Consider the following 22480-nt stretch of genomic DNA (forward strand, 5'->3'; position numbering starts at 1 on the left):
ATTTGATCTCTGCGGTTGTATTAAACTGCCCCCAGTGAAGCATTTTATTATATAATACCATGACATTGTGCATTGTTTATTTCCTTTTATTTAGGTTTACAATTTTAACTAATTAGACCCCAAGAAAAAAATTGGGATCTATAACAAGAGGCTCCCAAAAGCCTGAATCGCTTACCTTGTTTGTCTTTCAGGGCAATAAAGTTAACAAGGAGTTGCCCAACAATTTTGACTCAAAAAGACTTTGGTAGGACTTGTCATAAGAATCATTTCAGCAATCGAAAGTTTCTTTCTATTACAGTTTTCAAGATATTGGCGGAAATTATAAATGGCCAGGTGAGCTAAAAATCACATTCTTTGTCCATGTGATTGTCTGGCCATCACTCCCATTCTTGTCAAAACCTTGTCCTGTGTCAAACATTTAATCATAAAATTCAGAGTTGTATCAACTTGAATTTCGTGTCCACATTTGCACCATCTGTTCAGCATTCATATGTTGGCATATCTACAGGTATCTGTGCTCAACGAAACATTTTATAGTTCAAGAACTTGAATAAAGTTGGTAGATCTTGATAGACTTTTACAAGGTTCCATACCACAGCAAGAACTTTAAATGCCAAAAAAATATAGTTCCAAACAAGAAGGGCAATAGGCCTTTGATTTTGTACACCCTTTCTTTTTATTGTGAAGAAATTGATTGCATTAATAGATATAAAATTTTCAGTTATTATTCAGAACAAATAACATTTCCAGTTCAATCAGTGGTCAGTGATTTCACTAAAGCCAGAAACAATAAACTGTAATGGAAGCGGAAGGTTCAGCCCTCAATAAAACTTGGTTTAACCTGACATCTCCATCAGAAATACCTATACCAAGTTAGGAAAATTGTATTCATTACCAACCTTCCAGTTTTTCAGTTTTTTTCAATTTGTTATATGGACTTTCCTTTTTGACTATTCCTTTTGATTATAGCCTGGATTTTATCAGTTTGGTAGTTTTGTTATTACCCTTAAATAGTTAGATTCGGTCATGTGACAATGTAAAAAAATAAAGCATTTTTAGGTTGCCCTCAAGAGAGAAAAAAGATGTTTCCTCAAGAACAAGTGTATAAATGATATTCCCTTAATAATTATATATTGGTCACTTACACTGAGGAAATTTTTCTATTCTAATGTGATAAAGTGTGCCTTAGTACTTGGGTCATGTCTTGTTGAGAGTCCCTTGACAATTCTGGTTAATTTCAGTATCCCAGAAAAGCCCCATTCCACTTCATTTAAACAGGAGTTCTAGGAATTTGAGAGTCACATGGTAGGACTACATTGCTTATCTCCTCTGCAAGCCTACTTAATTAACACTTCCTGTTTTAATACATATTGATCCCACTTGATATAAGTCCTAATATTTTGGATGAGAAAATTTTTACAGGGTATGAGCACGATTCATTAAATATTTACAAACATCTTCCTTGTGTAATGTACTAATACATTGTATACCTAAAATTTTATGAAAGGCCCTATTTTATTCACAAAGGAAGTCTTTTGAATATTAAAAACAAGTTTTAGAATAATCTTATTTATTCATGAAGTTCACAGAATTATTTACAACAATGAATGATAAATAATGGAAGAAATATAACAATTTTATAAAACTTAAAAAAATAGACATAGTAATCTTTTATCACAGAGAATAAGGTAAAAAATAGACATAGTAATCTTTTATCACAGAGAATAAGGTAAAAAATAGACATAGTAATCTTCTATCACAAAGAATAAGGTAAAAAATAGACATAGTAATCTTCTATCACAGAGAATAAGGTATAAAATTTCTTTTTTCCATCATGCATTACAACAGTGTGTGAAATAGAATGAAAGTGTTTCTTTAAAGAGTGAAACAAGTAGCTTCTAACAATGATTTTATTTGCCTAATCAATGCATTTCTTTGAATGATAGAGCCTGAAAATCTTCAATAATGTTTATATTGAAACAAAGATTACTTTTTCAATTTTGAATGTGATTTTTAAACATTTTTAATTTACATGCTGAAAACAGGAAATCAAACTTAACTGAAATGTTACAATACAATACAAAATAAGCATTTCTAAAATTGTTTTTTATCAAAAATATATATACCATGTGGTCACTACAAAAAATACAACAAAATACTTCAATTCCTGAATAATGCTGGTCTTTTGTAATACTTCATAGTATAAGGCCTTTAAAGAATTTAAAGCTTTGAAGTTTATGTCCAATATAAAATTAAAATTAATCTATAAATATTCTTGAACATTTTTTTTAAAGATTGCCTAAATTTAACATCAAGTGAGTCTAAGTACCCTGATATTTCTTATCTTATGCTTTTCATGTTTTTTAGTAAGTAAATTGAATCTTCTTTTTGGTAAATGGCAGTTTTTATGCTATAGTAAAATTCTCTTTAAATTCTCTGTTTGAAGAATGTCTTCCCTTTAAGGTGGAGTTCTTGTTCATACATTTCCATGTCCTTCTCTATCAAGTTTTGTAAAGCTTTTCTTCTAACCTTAAAAAAAGAATAAAACAGAGACTAAAATATTTCAATACTTGTTCTAAAATCATTTGTTGAATGAATCTGTTCTAGCTATGATTTATTTTCAGGTTGAAAATTTGTGTTTTCATAAATAACGAAGGTACACAGGCGTTGATATTAAATTTACATTCTAATATGCTATGATTCAAATCTCTTTAAACCACAGCCATGATAAAACTTTGATAAACATATGACAGTCTTATTTTCAATGTCATAGATTATTTTTACCCAGTTTTAGTAATATTACAACAGAATTTTGCCCCAAAAAGGTCACCATATGCATTTCATGCAACAGCAACGCAGGGTCTTTTAAATTCATGAAGAACACAGCCTCTTATTGTGATCACTCATCACCAAATGAGTTGAAAGAAAATCATGAAATCAATTTCCAGTGGTGAAGAAGATCGATAAAAATTTGAGGGTAGGATTAAATGGTGAGCATTTTCCTAACTTATATTTCAGTGTCTATCAACTTTGGAATCGAAATTTGAAAAATGATTTGTCCCAGTCACCACCAGAGGTACATTTGTAACTGGCAAAAATGTACCAACGATCGTTTTCTTTTGCTTGTAGAGGCATAAGTGCAGCTTGACATTGTAAAATGTTCTCTTTTGCGTTAGTCTGATATAAATTAAATTGTTGAAAGGTGTTTGTTTCCATGTGTGGGACACATCAAGAAAATGTGATGCAAGAGAAATAAAAAAATTGACACTTAAGAAAAAGTAATGAACTGACATATCAATCCATGGGTTCAGTTCTAAATATTATATACATTTAAACAAAATTGCTACATGTGGCCATACATTGTTGTATGTTCCCAAATACATTTTAAAAAAAATAATAATTTTTTTTTTTAAATCAGTAAAGGGATAAATATAACAGATAGAGATGATAATCTATGATTTCTATTCATTTATGGCATACAAGTAGGAGTAATTCAAACGCAAGAGCAATAAGCATGACATCCCTTGGCCATTAAACCTGTATTAACTAAATAGTTCTCAGTTTGTAAGTTTCTTAATTTGGTTAAAATCTAGTGTTAGATGTTTATTTTCGAATGTTACAAACAGACAAACTGATAGTAAAATTATTATATCCTGTTGGAATTTGGTTGACAAGGGGATGATGAGTGTGCCCTTAGAATGAGAATACTCTAATACATACAGCTAATGATGCCTTAGCAGCCAACAATAATTCTTCTCCGATTCTCTTTTGTTGATTATCTACACTTTTGTTCCAGCACTGTTTCTCTAAATTTGCAGCCCATCCAGCTCTTTGGTTAGTGATCTTATCTCTGTAGGGATAAAAAAACGAAACACATTTTAATAACATACAAATTAAGGCTCATATAGAATAATGTAATTTTACAGTAAAGTAGCATAAAAGTTCACTTACAGAAGATGAATGCAATACCCCTATTCACTATAAAAAGCTAAAACAAGATTTCACTCAAAAGCTTAATATGAAAACTGGGTTTAAACATGACGTTTTAGTCAGCAGCCCTCGGTAAGTTGTGAATTTTGTATTGATGATAAAAATGTAGCATAAAACAAACTGCATTATACTACAACTGTTGAACTTTAGCAAAATGCATTGATTCTATATTTAAAAATGGCATAAAGTCACTGACTGTAAACAAATTTGGATTTTGACCATATTGAAAACACAAGATACAGAATTGCAGTACAAAGATAAAAAAAGTGTAGTGACTAGACGAGAACTTTGATATTCCAATTCAACTCAAACCCAGTACCAGCTTAATTCTGTCATGGAGAAAAACAAGGATGTCTGCCTGCTTGCTTTTTAAAAATCACTGTATTTAAGTTTTGCTCCTGATTCAAGTAACAAGATCTTTTTGTATAACCTAAAAACTACAATTAATACTTATAGTACTTACAATCTAACTACATTTTGTCTGTCAGCCATCATCTCATCAGTCTAAAAGCAGAAAATGAAATAAAAAGGTTAAAACATTTGATCTTTGTTAAATAAGGCTGCCAACAAACCTCAATGTAAGTTGGGTTGAATAAACTTTAGATGAAAGCTTTTTTTCTGTTGTTCAAACTTCATTACTTACCAACAGTGGAATGCATAAAAAAAGAATAGATTTTTTTAGAACAGTACATGTAAAAACAACTTGTATGGTATGTAAATCAAATAAAGGAGAATGAAGTTGACAAAACAGGACAATATAAAAAAATAAAAAATATGAGTAACATCATTGATGTTACAGTGACAGTACACAAGGCTTTTATTGTTTCATCAGTGGCAGATACAGATATTTACAAGGGAGGGGTGGGGGGCAATTTTTTTCTTCAACAAAAGTAATTGGAATTAAGTTGTATGTAATGTCAAGTTATATTATATAATATTATACTAGAAAAAAAACTGAGACACATGATGATACACCTGCTACCCTTCATAGAAGCCATATAGAAACCCCACAAGTCATTCATATAGCAAAACAAAATGGCATCATGTAATAAAGAATATGTGAAAGCTTCATTAATTTCCATTCAGTGGTTTCAAAGGAGTTGTGAATTAGAATTCTGGATGAGAAACTGACAGCATAATCAATACATACATGTACATATGTACTACATGTACATGTATCTCCTGCTTTTCAAGCAGGGGAATAATAACAATGTTGGAAGATTATTTATGAAATATATTCTTTTCTGAGTGTTTTTGATGTTTTAATATTATGCATACAACTGTATTTACACCAATTTAAAAATTTGCAGTTTCATAATAAGGGAAGGCAATCCACCACCCGAACTTACTCCTTTTTGGATCCATATATGTTTGTTCAATAATGTACTGAGTATGCAGTGAAAATTGTAGTACAAGTATTTACAATTTGATAAAAAAATAAAATCTAATGTGAATTTCTGACAAAACAAAAATGCATTTGACAAGTACATGTAGTGCTGTCTTGATGCTTGTACATTTTCTTCTTTACTGTGACCATAAAATTGGGATTTTCTTTTGCAAAGTGACCCACTAATGCACTTCTACTCATGTGCAAATTTGATAGCAAGGCTACGAAAAAGAAGTATAAATCTATAGAAATCAAGAATGCAGTTTGCTTTGTTAACTCCTAATCTGCAAAATATGTCATTGGCTACTAGTCATACTAGGGGTCTAGAAAATACAGTGTTCTAGGATTCCTATTTCCCGTTACCTGGGGCAAGTGAAATTTGGGTCAGGGAAAGTTAGGTACTTAGTTACACTTTCCAATGGCAAGTTGAAAACTTCATATGCAGTAAGGATTTGTTGTGTTAGGAAAGCAGTCACTGACTGTGGGAAAGTTGATTTTATATGGATTTTTCCGGAGGAAACCTCAATTTCTGAAAAATCCTAGTACACTGAAATATATAAGTGATTTGTGTTCCTATTTGTTGTTTTTTTTTATGCCTTATAAGCAGACATATAACCAATATAAATACATGTACAGTTTTAAAAAACTCAATAAGTCATCAGATTTTAATTTCAACTTTTACCAAAGAAAACTTTAAAGTCCTGTTATTCTGCTATTATAATATAGGAAATAGAGAAGCTAAAGCATATAGCATGTGCTATTTATTCAAAGCAGTGTTATTTTCTATGCAGATCATATACATGTAATCGAATTTAACTGTTGACCATAAGATGTAGGTGTACACATAATTGTGTACTTGTGTCATTAAACCAATTCAAACTATGATATAAAAATAAACTCTAAGAAATAAATTTGTATGGCACAGAATTACTGTAATATTTTTGTAGTTGCTAGATTTAAAAATCAAAATTAGCAATAAAGTCAAACTGAAAATAAGGTGTCATGAAAATAAAAACTGAAAAGTCTAACCTTGGAATTCTGAGAAAACATTTTTTCAGCACTAAACACTAATACTTCCAAATTAATCAAATATGTTTCAAACTATATACTAGTGTTCACCTAGGTATTTCTATGTGTAATGTGTAATACATCATAAAATGTGACAACTACAAACAAAACAAGGATTTAAGCAGATGATTTGTTTACATTTCTAATCAATAAATTAAACAACTTAAGCAGAACTTTGACATTAAGTGCTATCATACCTCTTCATAACAAGACTGTTCATCCAAATCCTGCTAATTTCAATACAGTTTTTTTGTACAATGTACATTTTTCACTTGCAAATAAAAACATAAATTTGCTGTGTACATGTGTGCTATGCACTTTCTCAAAACATTTTTGACATTATAATTTTAGGTTGACATACATTGCTTAGTTACAGTGGGGTGGCCATGTACCAATGTAAAGTTCAACCGAGACATATTAAAGCTTCAAATAATATTTCTGACACTTACGAATGTAGTATAGGGAAGATGTCAAACATGATAAGATTAATACAGACGGGGAAATGCGATTTTTCTCTGTCTTAGTTATGAAAATCTTTTACGTTCCAGAATCTAATTTAAATGATATTTGCAAAAGTATTAAAGGTATAAAACAAACATACTCACAGTAATGGCATTTACAAAATAAAATATATGGTGTTTTAATGTCATTTATTTTGGAAACAAGGGTGGCAGATAGTTACCTCATTGACTGAGTTGATCCCTCTGTTTGAGTCTACTTAAAGAAATTCTAGGAGTAGAAAGGAAATGTGAATATTTACAATGTACACGTAACAGAACAAAATTAAGAAAAAGACCGAATGATTAGAAAGTATGTATACACAGGTCTGACTGTGTATATAAGATGATTTATCACTCATTTACTGCATTAGGAATAGAGAGGGGAATTTAAGATTTACGTGGACAATGTGTGGATTAAAAAGTTCTCACAAACATGTTGGAAAGAAATTCAGTATAGAGGTCAACAAACATCCCTAAAATAGCCCCACTGTGAGCCTTTTTCGTGCTGAATGATCATAATAGCCAGGCCCTAATGCCCTATGTCCATGATACTTGTTTGGTCAGAACTAATTTTCATTCAAGTATACATGTTAATTGTACCTGGATACGTTCTTGTTGCCTTAAACGAGCTTCTTTAAATGATTTTGAACCCCCAGTGTTCATTTCATATCGTAGTGAAGTTGCAAGACTCATTTTGAAACAGTAATTCGGTAGCTGTATTGTTGAGAAAGCTTCTGTTGTTGCTATCAGACAAATCACGACTAATTTATACTATACGCTATACAATGTAGACCAACAATAGATCCGACTATCATATTTTACTGTGAAAATTATTAATATTAGATCAATTGAAGTACTTCAAAAAATATGTTATTTCATAAAACCGCAAATTCATTTTTTAGTTCTCTTGAAGAAAATGTATTCGTAACTGCTCCTTCATACGCTGTATCTCTGTCTTCTCCCTGCCATTGGACGATAGCTTTCCAAAATTCCGAAAGTCAAAAGTAGTGCGCTAGTTATGTAGCGGGAAAAATTCAAACGTCGTAATTTCCGCAAACCATAGACATGTTATAAAATTTAATAACAGGTTTATGCTCAAGCACTTAAGTGATTCAGTTAAGTAATTTCAAACTTGTTTCCACACTCATTCAACCCAAATACGCAATCATGAATTGAAGTAAAGTTAAAATAATTTATAAGCTTACATAAACTAAATTATCACTTCAGTGTTGAATATTCCCATACAAAAAGTAGACATTAGTAATCTTTTAATTGATTAAAGTTCAAAGTTCCTCCAAAATTTCGACCAATTTGGCATTTGAGTAAAAATTATAGGATTTGAAAAAAATCTCAATTTGAGAATCGTTTATGAAGCCATGCCGTAAGTCTTTAAACAAATCTTGTGTTAGTTCATAGGTTTCAAAATAAAATTATAGTATGTGATTTTAATAAATAGGCAGTAATTTGGATGTCTTTAGAATATTCATGAAGTGGTGAATAAAAGAGCGACAAACAACCTGTTGTGATACTACATCTATGGTAATATGCATGGTCGGTTTTGATCGCATAACCGATCCTACATTTTTTGCATGGAAAAGAGGTACAAAGTAATAAAAAGAACATTAACTGTGTCAACTTAGTTGGTCAGTTAATGGCCAACAATGATGTAGTATTTTTAATACCTGCATTTTTTATTATAAGACGGTAAATATAGGAGTGTTTGTCGGGGGTGTTAGTTAATGATGGTATCTATACATATACGTACATATATGTGTGAATGAGGTGAGAATCTAGACAGGAGTGAGATAGAGATTGGACTCAGAGTCTGGGAATTGGGCAAGAAAAGATAGCAGAAGTTTTGAAACTTTGAAGCTAGGGGGTTAGCGGAAGAATTAGAGATGTAGAACTGCATGTCAATACAATGTTTCCCATGTATACTGGTGTCTGATATATACACGTAGTAATGAATTGAAACTGCAGTAAAATTGTAGTTGACTTGTTATGCCTGGAAATCCCGATAGTAGTATTTCAGTAATAGTTGCCAGACCCCACTTTCACCTCTTGAACTTAGCATCGTCCACAAAAAAAACACGTGTGGTGCTACACAATGTTCTGTTAGATATTGCAGTTTTCATGTGTGACTGTTTTTTTTTTCTTTCTTTGTTTCTTTGTTTGTGCACATTTTCCCTTTTTTTCATTACCTTTATTATTTGATGCTTATTTTCCTGCCTGGAATGAACCATACTTAGATACCTATTAAAATTCTTTTTTAACTGCATATGACTACTGTAAAATTTTCGCGGTGGAAGCTCATGCAAAATTTAGAATTTAGAAGTCAGAAGTATACATACGTTTATCATGGTCATTTTCAGTTATCAGTTTAACCTTTATAACATTTATCAAATGTCAGCAAAATAATCTAATAGGTGTTTGTATAGTGTACAACATTAAATTAATCATTTTCAATATTTAATAAAATGGCGACTTTGTAGTGCATTTCCTATTTCCTTGAAATTGTATTAAAACTCCATATAAAATAATAATGATGTAGATCCAAGCGATTATTATTATTTTTTGGGGGGGGGACTAAAATGTATTTCATATTTGCAAATATATATGGTCACTGTATCTGTTCCTTTTCTTAAGCTAATTGCATGGCTGAATGGTATCTTTAAAATGTCTATTACCATTCAATCATGCAATTGGTTCCAGAAACGCAACAAATGCACCATCATATAACCTTTATAAAAAATAGTGAATACTTATACAAAGATCAACAAAAAGTATTCAATAAGAGTAAACACACCTTTAAGTAAACTCTGAAAGGCACTGACAACAAAAGTACTGGTAATAAAACCCACGGTAACATAGCTAAAACGATGACATTTTTCAAAATAAACTAAAAAGTTATTTACTTAAGTTTTTACTTCATTTTTTAAAATATAATGGCTGTTTACAAGTCAAGAATAAAGATAAAAGATAAAGTGTTCAGTGGTTATATAAAACGCGGGTTAGGCACATTATTGGAATGCAAATTTCTACTGTCAAAGAGAGCTGTTTAAAAAGAATATTATTTTACATAATGACGAACTGGATAAAAAGGAACTTATTATCGCAATCGACCTGATTTTACACAAAATCAAACAAGTTATCAAACAAAAATCAAATTATCAAACATAATTTTTTTGAGGCATGAGATAAAATATAGCCACATTTAAGAAGAATTTCGTAGTTAATTTGTAAAAAAATTAAGCTGCTATAAAAATGGCGGGAAATACTTTCCGTACTTTATTTTGTAAATGCCATTACTGTGAGTATGTTTGTTTTATACCTTTAATACTTTCGCAAATATCATTTAAATTAGATTCTGGAACGTAAATGATTTTCATAACTAAGACAAACAGAGAAAAATCGCATTTCCCCGTCTGTATTAATCTTATCATGTTTGACATCTTCCCTATACTACATTCGTAAGTGTCGGGAGTTTTCTTATATTAACGTTGAATCAATGAAATATCGAACAACCCACTTCCGTTTTCTCACCGGTATCACATTTTGTGTTGAAACATGGAGTCAGAGAGTCAAAATGATGCTGGAGAGATTTTACAACAAGTTTCAGCTGCTGTTTTGTTAATTGTTGGAGAACCAGCGACAGCCGATCACAAAAATTTGATACTTGGAGAAATAACCAAAGGTAAATTGCTTCACCTGTTTAGTGCGGCGGAAAACCGGCCGGCTTCATTTTCACTTTTTTTTTTTCAATTTGAAGTAGTACATGTTTAACGTAATGGTACTTTTGTTTAATGTTATGAGGCTTCTTAATTTTTGAATATAATTTTTCTAAATGCATTCTTCATATCAAATCTATATCCAGCCGATGAAGTCATTATGGATCAATGAGTTATTGGACTTGTGACTCACCAGATGTTGTTTTTCAGAATACATTATGTTAATTGGTTGCGTCTGTCTGAGAGTATAGAAGTACACATATATATCATACTCTATGGAAAATCTCTACACTAAAACTCCTTTTTTTGTGTAGGTAAAAAGATAACCTGGATCATTGCTTTTATCCAGTGACAAGTCAATTATGAATGAAGTTCTCTGTGGGCTATCAATCAAAATTCATATCTGATGTTGACTTCCTAAAGATTGAGTTAAATGACATTTAAATCATATATATGTTTGAAATGACAGTTATGTGGATTGGATGGTGATATTTGTCAACATTGGCTTCTTTTTTATATCTATATTTAGTTAGAATGCCCATGTATATATTCTAATATGTACCACTACGTGTACTTGCACATTTGTACCTGCCATTTGGTTTAAATTATCATGTATATTTGGAAAAGTCATTTGGTTTTCAAAATGAGAATATTAAGTTTTAAAACACTGAACATCTACATGTACATTGTAGATATAAATCTGTTTGACAAAACCTATTGCAGTAATAGACTCATGTGTTACAATGCCATTTACTAGCAAGACCTCATTTTCCAGTAACACTTTGATATTCATTTATAAAGAAAAAAGGCTCATGATACAATTTAGGTTTTGTAAATTTAGAGGCTTTTATTTTGTTGACTCTCTTTAAGTCTTCAGTTCAATGCAGTATTGCTACAATACCGTACCTATAAATCATTGGGCTAATGACTTGTGCTTACAGTATCTCTACACTAAATGAACCATGCCACCAGTTGCTCCCTGATATACACTATAAATACAGTAGTAGCAGCCTTGTATAGTGTTAAAACCAAATTGATGACAATGGTTAGTGTACATTGATTAGTTTCACATACAGTGTACATTTGTATGTGTACCCCTGTCTATATGAAGTTGGTAGGAATTTATAAATCACTTGTCTGTTGAATTGTTCATTTGTCTGAGGATTTTGTTCCAAGTACGACTCCTTTTTCGTTGTTCTTCAGATTTCAGTTTTATAGACAAGATAAAACTTTTGCACCATGTGTTTGTAAATGAACATAATTCTACTGAAGGCTTTTGTTTTTTTATTATAACTGTGGACTGCTAGGAGTTGGGACAATCCCCAGATGAGGTTGTTTACTGTATTTTTGCTTAAATTTTCCCTATTCAAAATATATCGGTACTTATCTTATTCTTACTAATTTACAAATGAGTGTATGTCCTGTTATGTCTGTAGCATGTATGAATCACAAAAAATCTCTCGGTAAGGTGAAATTGTAAAGTTTAGAGTAAGGTGATACGATTATGTAAACACTAAAAATGAGTCATAGTATTGTGTAGAGGAACACATAGTCTCAGTTTTGTACTTTCTGACGTTTTGAATTTTATTGATTTGACAGATGTAAAAGGTGCATGTTAGTTGTATGTTGAGACTCAAGTTAAAGCTTACTCGAGCGAAAATTTTATCAGAGTGATCATTTGTAAAATAAAAAAAATAACTTAAGATCTTCATAACAAAAGTTACGTGTGAATTACATAATATGTACATGCATTTTTGTGTAAATCTTTTTAATCAAAATTTTAAAGGCTTTATTCTTTAGACTATTTTATGGTAAACCATACATGTATCTGGACATTTGTATTGATGTTACATGTACATGCAAAGAAGGGTTGAAATTGACAAAACCCTTTGTCTAGTAAGATTTAATTATATGTACATTGTGGGTCCAGTTTGCATAAATGATTCATATCCATTTCCAGTTATAGCCAAGACTCCTTTGGAAATCACTGTGAATGCAACAAATTGTAGTCTAGATGATAAAATCAATTACAAAATTTTGTGTAAGCCCGTACTATTATTTATAGTTAATTAAATGTATTCTAAATACTAACATGTATATACATTGTTTTTACATCTGAATGTAATACATATATCCGTTTTTTTCTGACATATTTTGTTAAGTGTATTTAATGAAAGATAATAGCTTACATTATTAAAAGTGCAAATTTGCAATGTACATATTTCAACACATCATGTATGTATCAATCTGAAAAAGCAAACCTCATGCCAAATGAATTTATAAGATCTATTGTATAAACATTTTATCTGATAACCTAAGACAACCTTTGTTTATCAAGACTGACCTCGGAACTTCAGTTTAAATACACCTTATATATTTAAATGTACTATAACATACTTTATGTCAAGCACTTGACAGGTCTTATGCAGTTTTGTCCAGGTATAAGCCAGTTTGTTTTTGAATTTTGAGAACCTTGGCCATATTAAATTAAACCCCACTAGTAGGCCCTGCACAAGGTCAATATTTGATATTGCTCACAACTACCCTGTAGTGTGTAATTTTCACAAGGTGCTAATTCTTGGGGTTTTATGTAGGTGTCTGTTAGAAAGTGCCAAAATAAATTCTGCAAAATATTTTCTTAGAGCTTAGGTATTTGGTGCACCACTAAGCATCTGCCGAAATTTTTTGCATACATTTTTGATTTAAACATATTTTATTTTCAAAGACAGTTGGATTAGACACAAGTTGTACAACATACCAATGCCTTCTCCTAAATCCTCGAAATCACCTAATCTGCTAAAATATCCTGCTATTCATTTTCAATTTTGTAAGTAGACTTGTTACAAATCTCTCCAAAATACATGTATTTATTGTTTTTATACAACTGGAAAAAATTTGTAGTGTATATTGGTCATGCTCAGAGTTCATTGTTTCTTCAGTAGACACTTGATTTTCATGCGTTAATTTGAGTATTACATGTAGGTGATTGATTTTTATAAAATTTTACAAGGTTCCAAACCACAACAGGAAGATTTGTATTGATTTTGAGGAATATGGCCCCAATGATTTTAGAATTATGGGCCAAAAAGGGGTGTAGAAACATGCATTTTTTTTATCAGACAAATAATTGACTATTAATGAATGAATCTCTTTGAAATTGTATTACAAGGTTGCCATTTTAGGGTAAAGGCTTGAAATTTTTTTGAATAAGGGACCAAAAAAGAGTGGGCAGAAATATGCATTTTTCGTAATTGTTTATATATTAACGTGAGTAAAAGCAAAAGAATTGCATAAAAATTTTACTACAAGGTGCCATATCACATATGGAAGACTGGAATTTATTTTTGGGGTTGTGACTATAGCCAAGTAAGAATAAGAGGTCACAAAGGGACCAGAAACAAGTATTTTTTTTCTGATTTCTGGTTATTAACTTGAGTGAAAGGGAATGGATCGCATTGACATTGCACCACAAGGTGCCAATAACCCCACAGGAAGTTATGGATTGACTACATAGGTTTTGACTTGAACCTTTAGGAATAAGTGCCAAAAGTGATCACTTCGGTTCTGGTCAAATTTTTTTCCTATTTCAAATGTCTAAAATCATAATCAAAATTCAAAATGAAGTTGGTCTGACAGTTTTGATATTTTACTAGCCTGACAGCAATTCTATGGTCTGATGGCTGATATATTTCGAAGACTGTGAGTGCTTGCAATCTTTGGTACCCCACCATACAGTACTTCTACTTCAGATCTTATCAACTTATTTTGCAACATGAAATCATTCAAGTCTTTGTTTGCATTTTTGTACATTTTGATGAAGTTACAAGAATTTGACAAGAAACAATCACTGATCTAATTGATTTCTTAGAAATCTCTATTGAAATGGTCCCTCTTGGGTTTTGCTAATTACATTTACATAGTTATTATGCTACTAATAGGAATGAGATAAATTTATGGAATGTTTAGGTGGGAAAGCCACATGTTTGTTTTATACATGTGTGAAGGAAGTATTCATGGCTTGTTTTTATCACTGACGAAAGTATTTTGCTCAAGGAAACTTCTGTTTTTTTTTTGTGTGTAAATTAATGTAATAGAATAATAAATTCCTTGATAGATATTCCATTAATATGAGGTGTAATTGACACCATATGTTTTCTCTCAATTCTCTCTCACTTTCATCTGTTACTGTTAAATGTGCTTCATTGTACACAGTACACACACAACAGTAGTTTTATACTCTACAATTTACTTGTGATGAAATTCTGTGCATTATGTTACGTGTGTATGATCACCCTAGAATATCAACACATTTCTTTTCGTTTACTTTATCTTTTATACTTTTGTTGTTTTTGGTATTGTTTTGTACACAAATTTCTCATCGTTCATACCTATAATTTTGTTACTTCCTCATTACCTTAATATGTGACCAATCGGAGATTGCTATTTTGTCAAAGTATTGCTTCATAAAACTGTATAGTGCCAGAGTACAAAAATGTAATACCCTTCACTATACAGAAAATGAAATGTTAGTGTAACTCCACCTAAACTGTTCCACAGATTTTGATAAAACTTAAAATGAGAATTTGTTACCATGTTTACATTTTCATGAAGGAAGACAATTATTCTCATATTTTCAAAGGTTTTCATGTTGAAATTCCAAGTAGGAGCTGGATATCCTTTTGTGCAAGCTTCATACAGCTGCAGACACTCATTTTATTTCTTGCTAACCTAAAAAATCACAGATATGACTAAATTCAAATGTTGTTTCACAATCAGATTTAACATTTTATTAACTCATTCACTTTTCCCCAACATTACCAGATTCTTGCAATTCCTGAGAGTGCTTTTTGCACTATGTAGGGTGAGTCTTGAATTGGAGAATGCCTTATGAGTACTGTTATAGATTTCATCTGGTTTTCATGATAGCTGAGGTGCTTGTTTCAAGAACATGTTCTCATCATGCCTTTATGGCTTCTGAAATATTAGATCTGGCAATTTTTTCCCTCAATCAAAAAAGTTTTAAATTTTGATTAATTAGAATAAAAGTTTCTATTCCCCACATTCAGTGTCTAGACTCTGCCTTCTCTCACTCTTGTTAGGGAAGCAGCTTATGAATTGATTTATGTTGCTCCCCTGATGAGTCTTTGACATTGGAATAAGTAGATGAGTTATGGTTTGATAATTGAGATATTATTATTAATTGACCATATGTTTGGAGGGGGTTGATAATTCTGATGATACACTCATTGGAAATAAATGATGATAGCATATGCATGTTATGATAAGTCTGACATGTGGAGATGGAGGTCATATGGTCACTTCATTAGAATATTGATCTTTTATTTGTGTTGGATATGACAAGGAGGGATAGAGATCATAGGTCACATCTTCACCATCCTGGACATAAATTTGTAGGTAAACCTATTGTCAAAGATGCTTTTGAGTAGCAGTCTTTATTAAAATCAGACAGGAGTCCAAAATGGTAAGTGTAAAATTAGTTGTAAGTTACGACATCATAGTAAATAAAAGTATTGTGACGTCATAACTTACGACTAATTTTACTCTTACGATTTTTTGTGAAAAGGGCCACTGAATCATTAATCGACCACATAACCAATCTTAGTTTTTTCATTTGGATGTTGCGCTTTGAGATAAAATTTGTATACAAATGTAGGTAGTACTTGAAATTTGCACTGCAAGAGTTATCTCTTAAATGTAATAATAATAATAATATAATAATAAAACTTTATTTTGAGAGGGTAATACAGTTAGTTTACAAGAACTAATCTTCTCTGAGGCCCTCATGCAACACAAATGGAGTCAGAAATTATGTACACATAAGTCTGTTTACAAACATGACATAATAGTACTAGAAAAACAAACAAACAAAACAAAACAAAACAAAAGTAACTAATTCCAATAAACCATAAGGACTATAATACGACTATTATGGCTTGGGACAGACAGGTCACACATATATTTTTTTATTTGGCCACACTTACCATGCAATTGGATTATAAATCTGTTTTATTTTCCAGTTCTCAGGAAACCTAACCTGTCTCGGGATTTCTAGGCTATGCATCATGCTTCCAATGTTAGGCAATGATTTGCAAAGTCATCCTGTTAACCAAAACTTGAAAGTTTAAATAGTTCAACACTATACTGCAATTCAGACAGTAGTTCTTTATTGAAGTTATCAAATCAAAATCTCATTCTTTACTTACAGATTTTGATGATATTTCTATGCTTGTTAGGTAAACATAGATATATTATATTTGTCAACCTCTTCTCTCTTTTACTTTATACAATGGAGTGTTGTGCAAATAATCGTGTGATCATTGAAGAATCCATTCAACTTTAAAAGTGGTTGAAATTTGAGTTTATACATGTATTCCTGAACATGCATTTCAGTCCTTTAGGATCTTCATGAGATTTTAAAAGCATAGCTGGCAAGTTTTGATACTCCAGTTTTATAAAAAGTAAAATGATTTGTCTATGGTCAAAGGTGAAGGGAAAAAAAATAAGTAGATTTTGGCTGAATGTAATGTCTAGGTCAAATTTCTAATCTTTTTACTGCCTTGATTGTTCTCTGTTTTGAGGAAGGGGGTCTAGCTACATTACTTGTAACTTAGTAGAGGATTTTAAAATAAACATATGTGCACATGTACGAGTTTTGAGATCACCTGTTTGTTTTAAGGAATAAACCAATTTTAAATCTTTAGAGAAAACATTAGTGTTGGAGCAATTAAAAGCTGGAATAACCACCTGAGGGCTACATGTATGACATTTTCAGTTTTGCTGTTCAATTACCTATTTCCTCCTATATAGGACAAATGTCCCTGTATTAGGATGTGTCAAGTTCAATAAATATTCAAGTAGAATCTAATTATACAACAATAAGCCAAATGTCAGTACAATTATCTGGTGATAATTTGATTATCAAGATTATGAAACAAATTATATGAATATCACTGTTTAAAGCATCTGTCTGGTAGTTCTCAATGTACAGTCAATCGCCTTATTTTCCCTGAAATGTCTAGAACTACAATGTATACTTTATCAGACTGAGGCCACATTTGAAAATATGATTGTTTCCTCTCTTCTGACCCCTCATCACAGAAAAGGTTAGGTACATTTTAGGTAGGCTCCAAGTTTTTTTTTAAAGAACATGGTATATGATCCATCAGGTGAAAATGAAATAATAAAAAAGAGGAAAAGGCAATACAAACTTTTGGGGAAGGGATCATTTTCAGTGGGTAGGTACGCAGAGGGGAAACAAATCATTTTGTAATTCAGGCCTGATATAGAAATGTCAAGTTCAGAGGATTCTGCTGTTAGTTACTATAGACTAGTAACCGCTAATAGATTACTATGGCAAAAAATTGAGCCTGGTCTAGTCTAGGGTGACATTGGCTAATTTTGCAGGATACAACTTTTTATCAAATTATATGCAAAATTCTTTTTATAAAAATCTATATTTATATAAATCTGCATAATATATCATAATCAACAAATGTAGAACCTTTCAAGGTTATAATATTTATTCATAAACCTAGATTCCATGAATTATTACAGAAAACATGCAGAAAACTTTATTTCTAAGGTGAGATTGCAAGAATTTTTTACTACATGTAACCATTTGTTTTAGATTTAGTATTGATATCCTTTTTAGGGAATGTGAATTTTGACACATTGAATTCCTTTTCTATGTTTGCATGACATTGCTTAAGAGTGAATCAAATGAAAGTACACACAGACACTCTGTTTGTTTAGAATGATTAAAGCTGAATTCATTGGTGAGGTAACTCATCTAAAAGTGTTTTGACATGTAAAACCTGACAAGTGAAAAATGTTCGAAATGTTGGTTGATGTATTCCTTTATCAAGGAAACATTTTAGGTGGAAATTGGATGTGTAATTATATTATAGATATGAAATCACTTCATTCTTTAATGACTTATTGTTTTCTGTGTAATTTATTAATGGTGCTTCAATTTATGCCTGTAACGATCATAATACTTGTACTTACATGTATAAAGTATCTTTATTAAGACAAGTAAACATAGATAATTTGATAGGGAAAGTATTTACAAGACTACTTTTATGTATAGTTGCTGTACACAACATATGTTCTATGGAATTTTTAATGTGCCATATATACATATGGTATTACAAATTTGGGTCGTCTTGTCAACTTCCACTAAACTATTCACTGGAATTTTTTGAAATTTTATATGGTTTTGCATTAAATGGGGATGTGCATGAAAATATTCTTGGAATGGGAGATGATTGTACTTAAAGGGCCTTATGAAGCTCATCTCCTGAATTATTACAGAAAACATGCAGAAAACTTTATGTCAAGGAAATGGCAACAATTTTTTACTTCATGTAACCGATTGTTTTAGATTCGATATTGATATCCTTTTCAGGGAATGTGAATTTTTTGTACACATATTTTTGTTTAATATTTTCCATATGTTCAACTAAATCTTACCCAAACGTTTGGTAGCCCTGCTCAAAATCTAGTAGCCATGGGCTACTGGGCTACTGCTAATTTTTATCCCTGTTGGGGGCTGTATATTGTTATGAATGAACATGACTTACTGACTTTGCTTATTTTGTAATCTAGAATAATATGAAAAAAGCACTACCATGAATATTTACAGAAAAGAATTTGTTTTAGTCTTACAATGAGTTCTAATTGTAAGCATCATTTGTGATGTGCTGAAATTGCTTTATTGTATCTGATAAGTTGCCCTATTTTTCATACACTATATCAGTGTGTGACCTTCAAGAACTCCAGTTATTTTCCTGTTGAAAATGTATCTTAGGTCATGTAGGTCTGAGAAAACTTTTACCTGGTTAATACATGTACATGTACGAAACTTCCCGGCTTTATTAACATAAATTATTTTTTGTGGTATTTGACTAGACTGAATATATGAAAACTTGTGACCATCAAACTGTACAAACACCATACATTTGTATATCTACAGGGTTATTGTCTCAGTCTCCACTTCCTTCTGTAATGTTAGAATGTGTAGGATAATATTTGTTTTTAGTCTACAAGACCATCTGTTTTGACAACTGTAACTGAAGTGTTTGCTCTCTGAACTAATGATTATTTTATCATGACCTCACACACATATTCCAGGACTGTTCTTTATTGTATTATTTTTTTAGAACTATTGGGAAACAGCTGATCAATTTCTACAACTTGATCTGTCAATCATTTTCTTAATCATTACTCTTGTGTCTTATGTTTTCAGTTCTGCAATGATTTAGCTGCTTGAAAATTGAAATACCATTGTAACTTCCTCTTTTTCAAACTTTATTTCAATGCTTGATTTTTATGATTTTCAAATTTCTGTATTCTGTGACAGTGTTCTTAGACACTTCCTCTTTGATTGGAATGAGGTCAGAATACTGTGGGTTTCAAAAAAATCTCATGCTATTTTACTTATTTTCATTATAATGTTTTTCTTGGGAAAGTCTCGATTTCATGTCATTTAGAGAAATGGGAGTTTTTAGTTCAGTTAATTTAGTTTCATTATAATGTTTTTCTTGGGAACATCTCAAATTCATATCATTTAGGGAAATGGGAGTTTTGAGTTGATTTAATGTACAAAATGTATTTTCATTGTAATGTTTTTCTTGGGAACTTTGAGATTTCATATCATTTTGGGAAATAGGAGTTTTGAGTTGAGTTAATGTATCTGTGTGGAATGGAATCTCTTTATGTGGACTGTTATGTCAGTGAAGTTCTAATTCAAAACAGGATTATTTGATTACTTCAAATCATGTTTCTGGAAAGCTTGAACTATCTTCAAATCGATAAAGAACCACTATTAATCTATGAACAATAGGCCAAAGATATGTTTATTTTCATAGCCAAATAGCCCTTCATATTCAACTAAAGAATTGTATTTGAAAAAGGTCTTAATTGTGTACAAAAAATCTCAATTCTGAAATGAATGCTCCAAAGATATACCTTCAAGTGCCTTGTTTTGTAAATCATTTCCTGATAATTGGTATACACCAATACCTGAAGTAAGAAGCCAATTCGGCTTCTGACAGAAGCTTATGTGAAGCAATGTTGACTGACTCATTGATCTTACATGTATGTCTGGCCTTTATTGATTGTACATGTAGTTAACTGTCTGGAAGGAAATCAATCGATTTTCTTCATGCAATCTGCCAATATAATGCTGTAATCTGCAATAACTGTTATGAAGAGCTATATCCTCATTCCATTGCTCTTCAGGGAAGCTTTTAGCAATGTTTTATATTTGTATATAGGTTAAAAGTTCAATTAAACATCAGGGATTGTCATGTTTTTGTTGCATAAGTCAAAAGTTCTAATGGTTGTTTTAAATGAGTATCTATTCAATATTACTTTGTCAGTGTTTTGACGAGGTAGAAAGAGTAATCAAGGAAACCAAGGTTATAGCGGTAATCAAAAGAATGCAATCCAGGGACAAAGACCAGACTTGGAAAACAGACATACACAACAAAGAACATAAAGTAACTAAAATCATACATACAAAGTAACAAAAGTAAATGAGCAACTCGGACTCCACTAAAAACTGGGAGCATGGACCAGGTGCACCAGTAGGGTAAGCGTCTTCTGCTTTTCTAGAAACATCCGCCAAGTTGCTCATAAAAAGTTAAGTCTGGGGTAGACAAATGAGAAAAGGAAAACTTTGAACCGTTGAATAAATCAGTTTTCATGGTGCAGATGGATGCACCATAACGATCCACGAGTTCATAATGATAACCATAAAACTTCTGTAATGATGACTTTAATCTTGTAACAACATAACCCTGTTGCAGAAGCCTATTTGTTAGAGTTCTATCGCGATGCAAAAGTCTGCGTGGTTTCGGCAAGCTCTGGCATAACATATAAGTTGTGATATGAACACTCCATATGCAGATGCTGAAGGGATGTTGCTACAGATGAAAGGAAAGTTGACAATTCTGAATGAAAAGTCATCATGTTTGTCATAAAGTTTGGTCAATAGTTTTCCTTTACCATCGATTTCTAAGTGTAGGTCAAGATATGAGAAAAAGATGGAATAAATCCTGACCAGTTACTTCAGCTTTTGAAATTTATTAGTTGTTTTGTTTTTTCTTTCTCCGTTAACAGGGGTGTGTTTTATTGTACACAATCAATTGTTTGGAGAATTGATGAATTCTGTAGAGGCGAAAATTCTATTACCCTCTCCTTTCCTAGCCTACAATCTACACACATAAAATTCACACTTCAAGATATGATGGGTGAAGGAAGAAAGTGAAGTGATACTATCTAGAAAGTTTACATTGATTGATGGTGTATATACTTCACACAGCCTTGATCTCATTGATAAAAACTCTGTCAAGCACTTCATTTCTCATCAACATCTGGTTTTCCACTGCACAAGTTGGTTTCCTAGAGTTGTTCATTTCAGTGTATTGAATTGTAATGTGTTTAGAGCACCTGCATATACATGTACTTGTAGGGGGTCCATATTTTCTTTCTGTAAACTTAATACAAGTACCAATTCAACTAAGAGTGCGTTTTCCGTCCATAAAGCACAATTATTTGCAGCTTCTTGTGCCTGAGTGTTTTCCGTTACTTTTTTTTCATGTGCTGCTAGCTCATTATTATAATGAGGGTTATGTGCATTATTTTTGGTCTGATTGTGTTTATGGTCGATAATTACTTTGTAGGGTGGAGCAAAATACTGTTAACAGATTCATGGTATCAGACAGTTCCATTCCCAAAAACAATACATGTATAGCTTTTCCATTAACAAGAGCACTGATGAA

General features: G+C 31.5%; 2 protein-coding genes across 4 annotated transcripts in view; one reads left to right on the top strand and one right to left on the bottom strand.

The window, feature by feature from the left end:
- Positions 1-1553: 1553 nt before the first annotated feature.
- On the bottom strand, positions 1554-7717 carry LOC148621439 (cilia- and flagella-associated protein 141-like). 2 transcript variants are annotated; one of them, XM_088575825.1, is made up of 5 exons: positions 7546-7717; positions 6643-6672; positions 4454-4494; positions 3721-3850; positions 1554-2529 (listed from the first exon to the last, which is right to left on the bottom strand). In XM_088575825.1, the coding sequence occupies exons 1-5, from the start codon at positions 7636-7638 to the stop codon at positions 2428-2430; spliced, it is 396 nt and encodes a 131-aa protein (XP_088431951.1). In that variant the 5' UTR covers positions 7639-7717; the 3' UTR covers positions 1554-2427. The 2 variants fall into 2 exon arrangements, with proteins under 2 accessions (XP_088431951.1, XP_088431952.1); XM_088575826.1 differs by lacking the exon at positions 6643-6672 and having other exon boundaries at positions 7546-7716.
- A 2761-nt stretch (positions 7718-10478) lies between these two features.
- LOC148621440 (uncharacterized) overlaps positions 10479-22480 on the top strand; it is a 33874-nt gene continuing 21872 nt past the window's right edge. For both annotated transcript variants that reach the window (XM_088575827.1, XM_088575828.1), the window contains exon 1: positions 10479-10639. In XM_088575827.1, coding sequence (XP_088431953.1) covers positions 10513-10639 — 127 coding nt within the window. In that variant the 5' untranslated portion in view covers positions 10479-10512. The remainder of the gene's footprint in view (positions 10640-22480) is intronic.

Source organism: Perna viridis, chromosome 3 (genome assembly GCF_037379345.1).
Source record: "Perna viridis isolate PV_CMFRI_1.1 ecotype Kerala chromosome 3, ASM3737934v1, whole genome shotgun sequence".
Lineage (NCBI taxonomy): Eukaryota > Metazoa > Mollusca > Bivalvia > Mytilida > Mytilidae > Perna > Perna viridis.

Excerpts from the sequence above, each read along its gene's own strand:
- LOC148621439 (XM_088575825.1), bottom strand. The coding sequence starts at position 7,638 with ATGAGTCTTGCAACTTCACTACGATATGAAATGAACACTGGGGGTTCA. Across the intron at positions 6,673-7,545 it reads GGCAACAAGAACGTATCCAG|GATTTGGATGAACAGTCTTG; the intron begins GTACAATTAACA and ends TGAAATTAGCAG. Across the intron at positions 2,530-3,720 it reads CTGCTAAGGCATCATTAGCT|GTTAGAAGAAAAGCTTTACA; the intron begins GTATGTATTAGA and ends TCTTTTTTTAAG.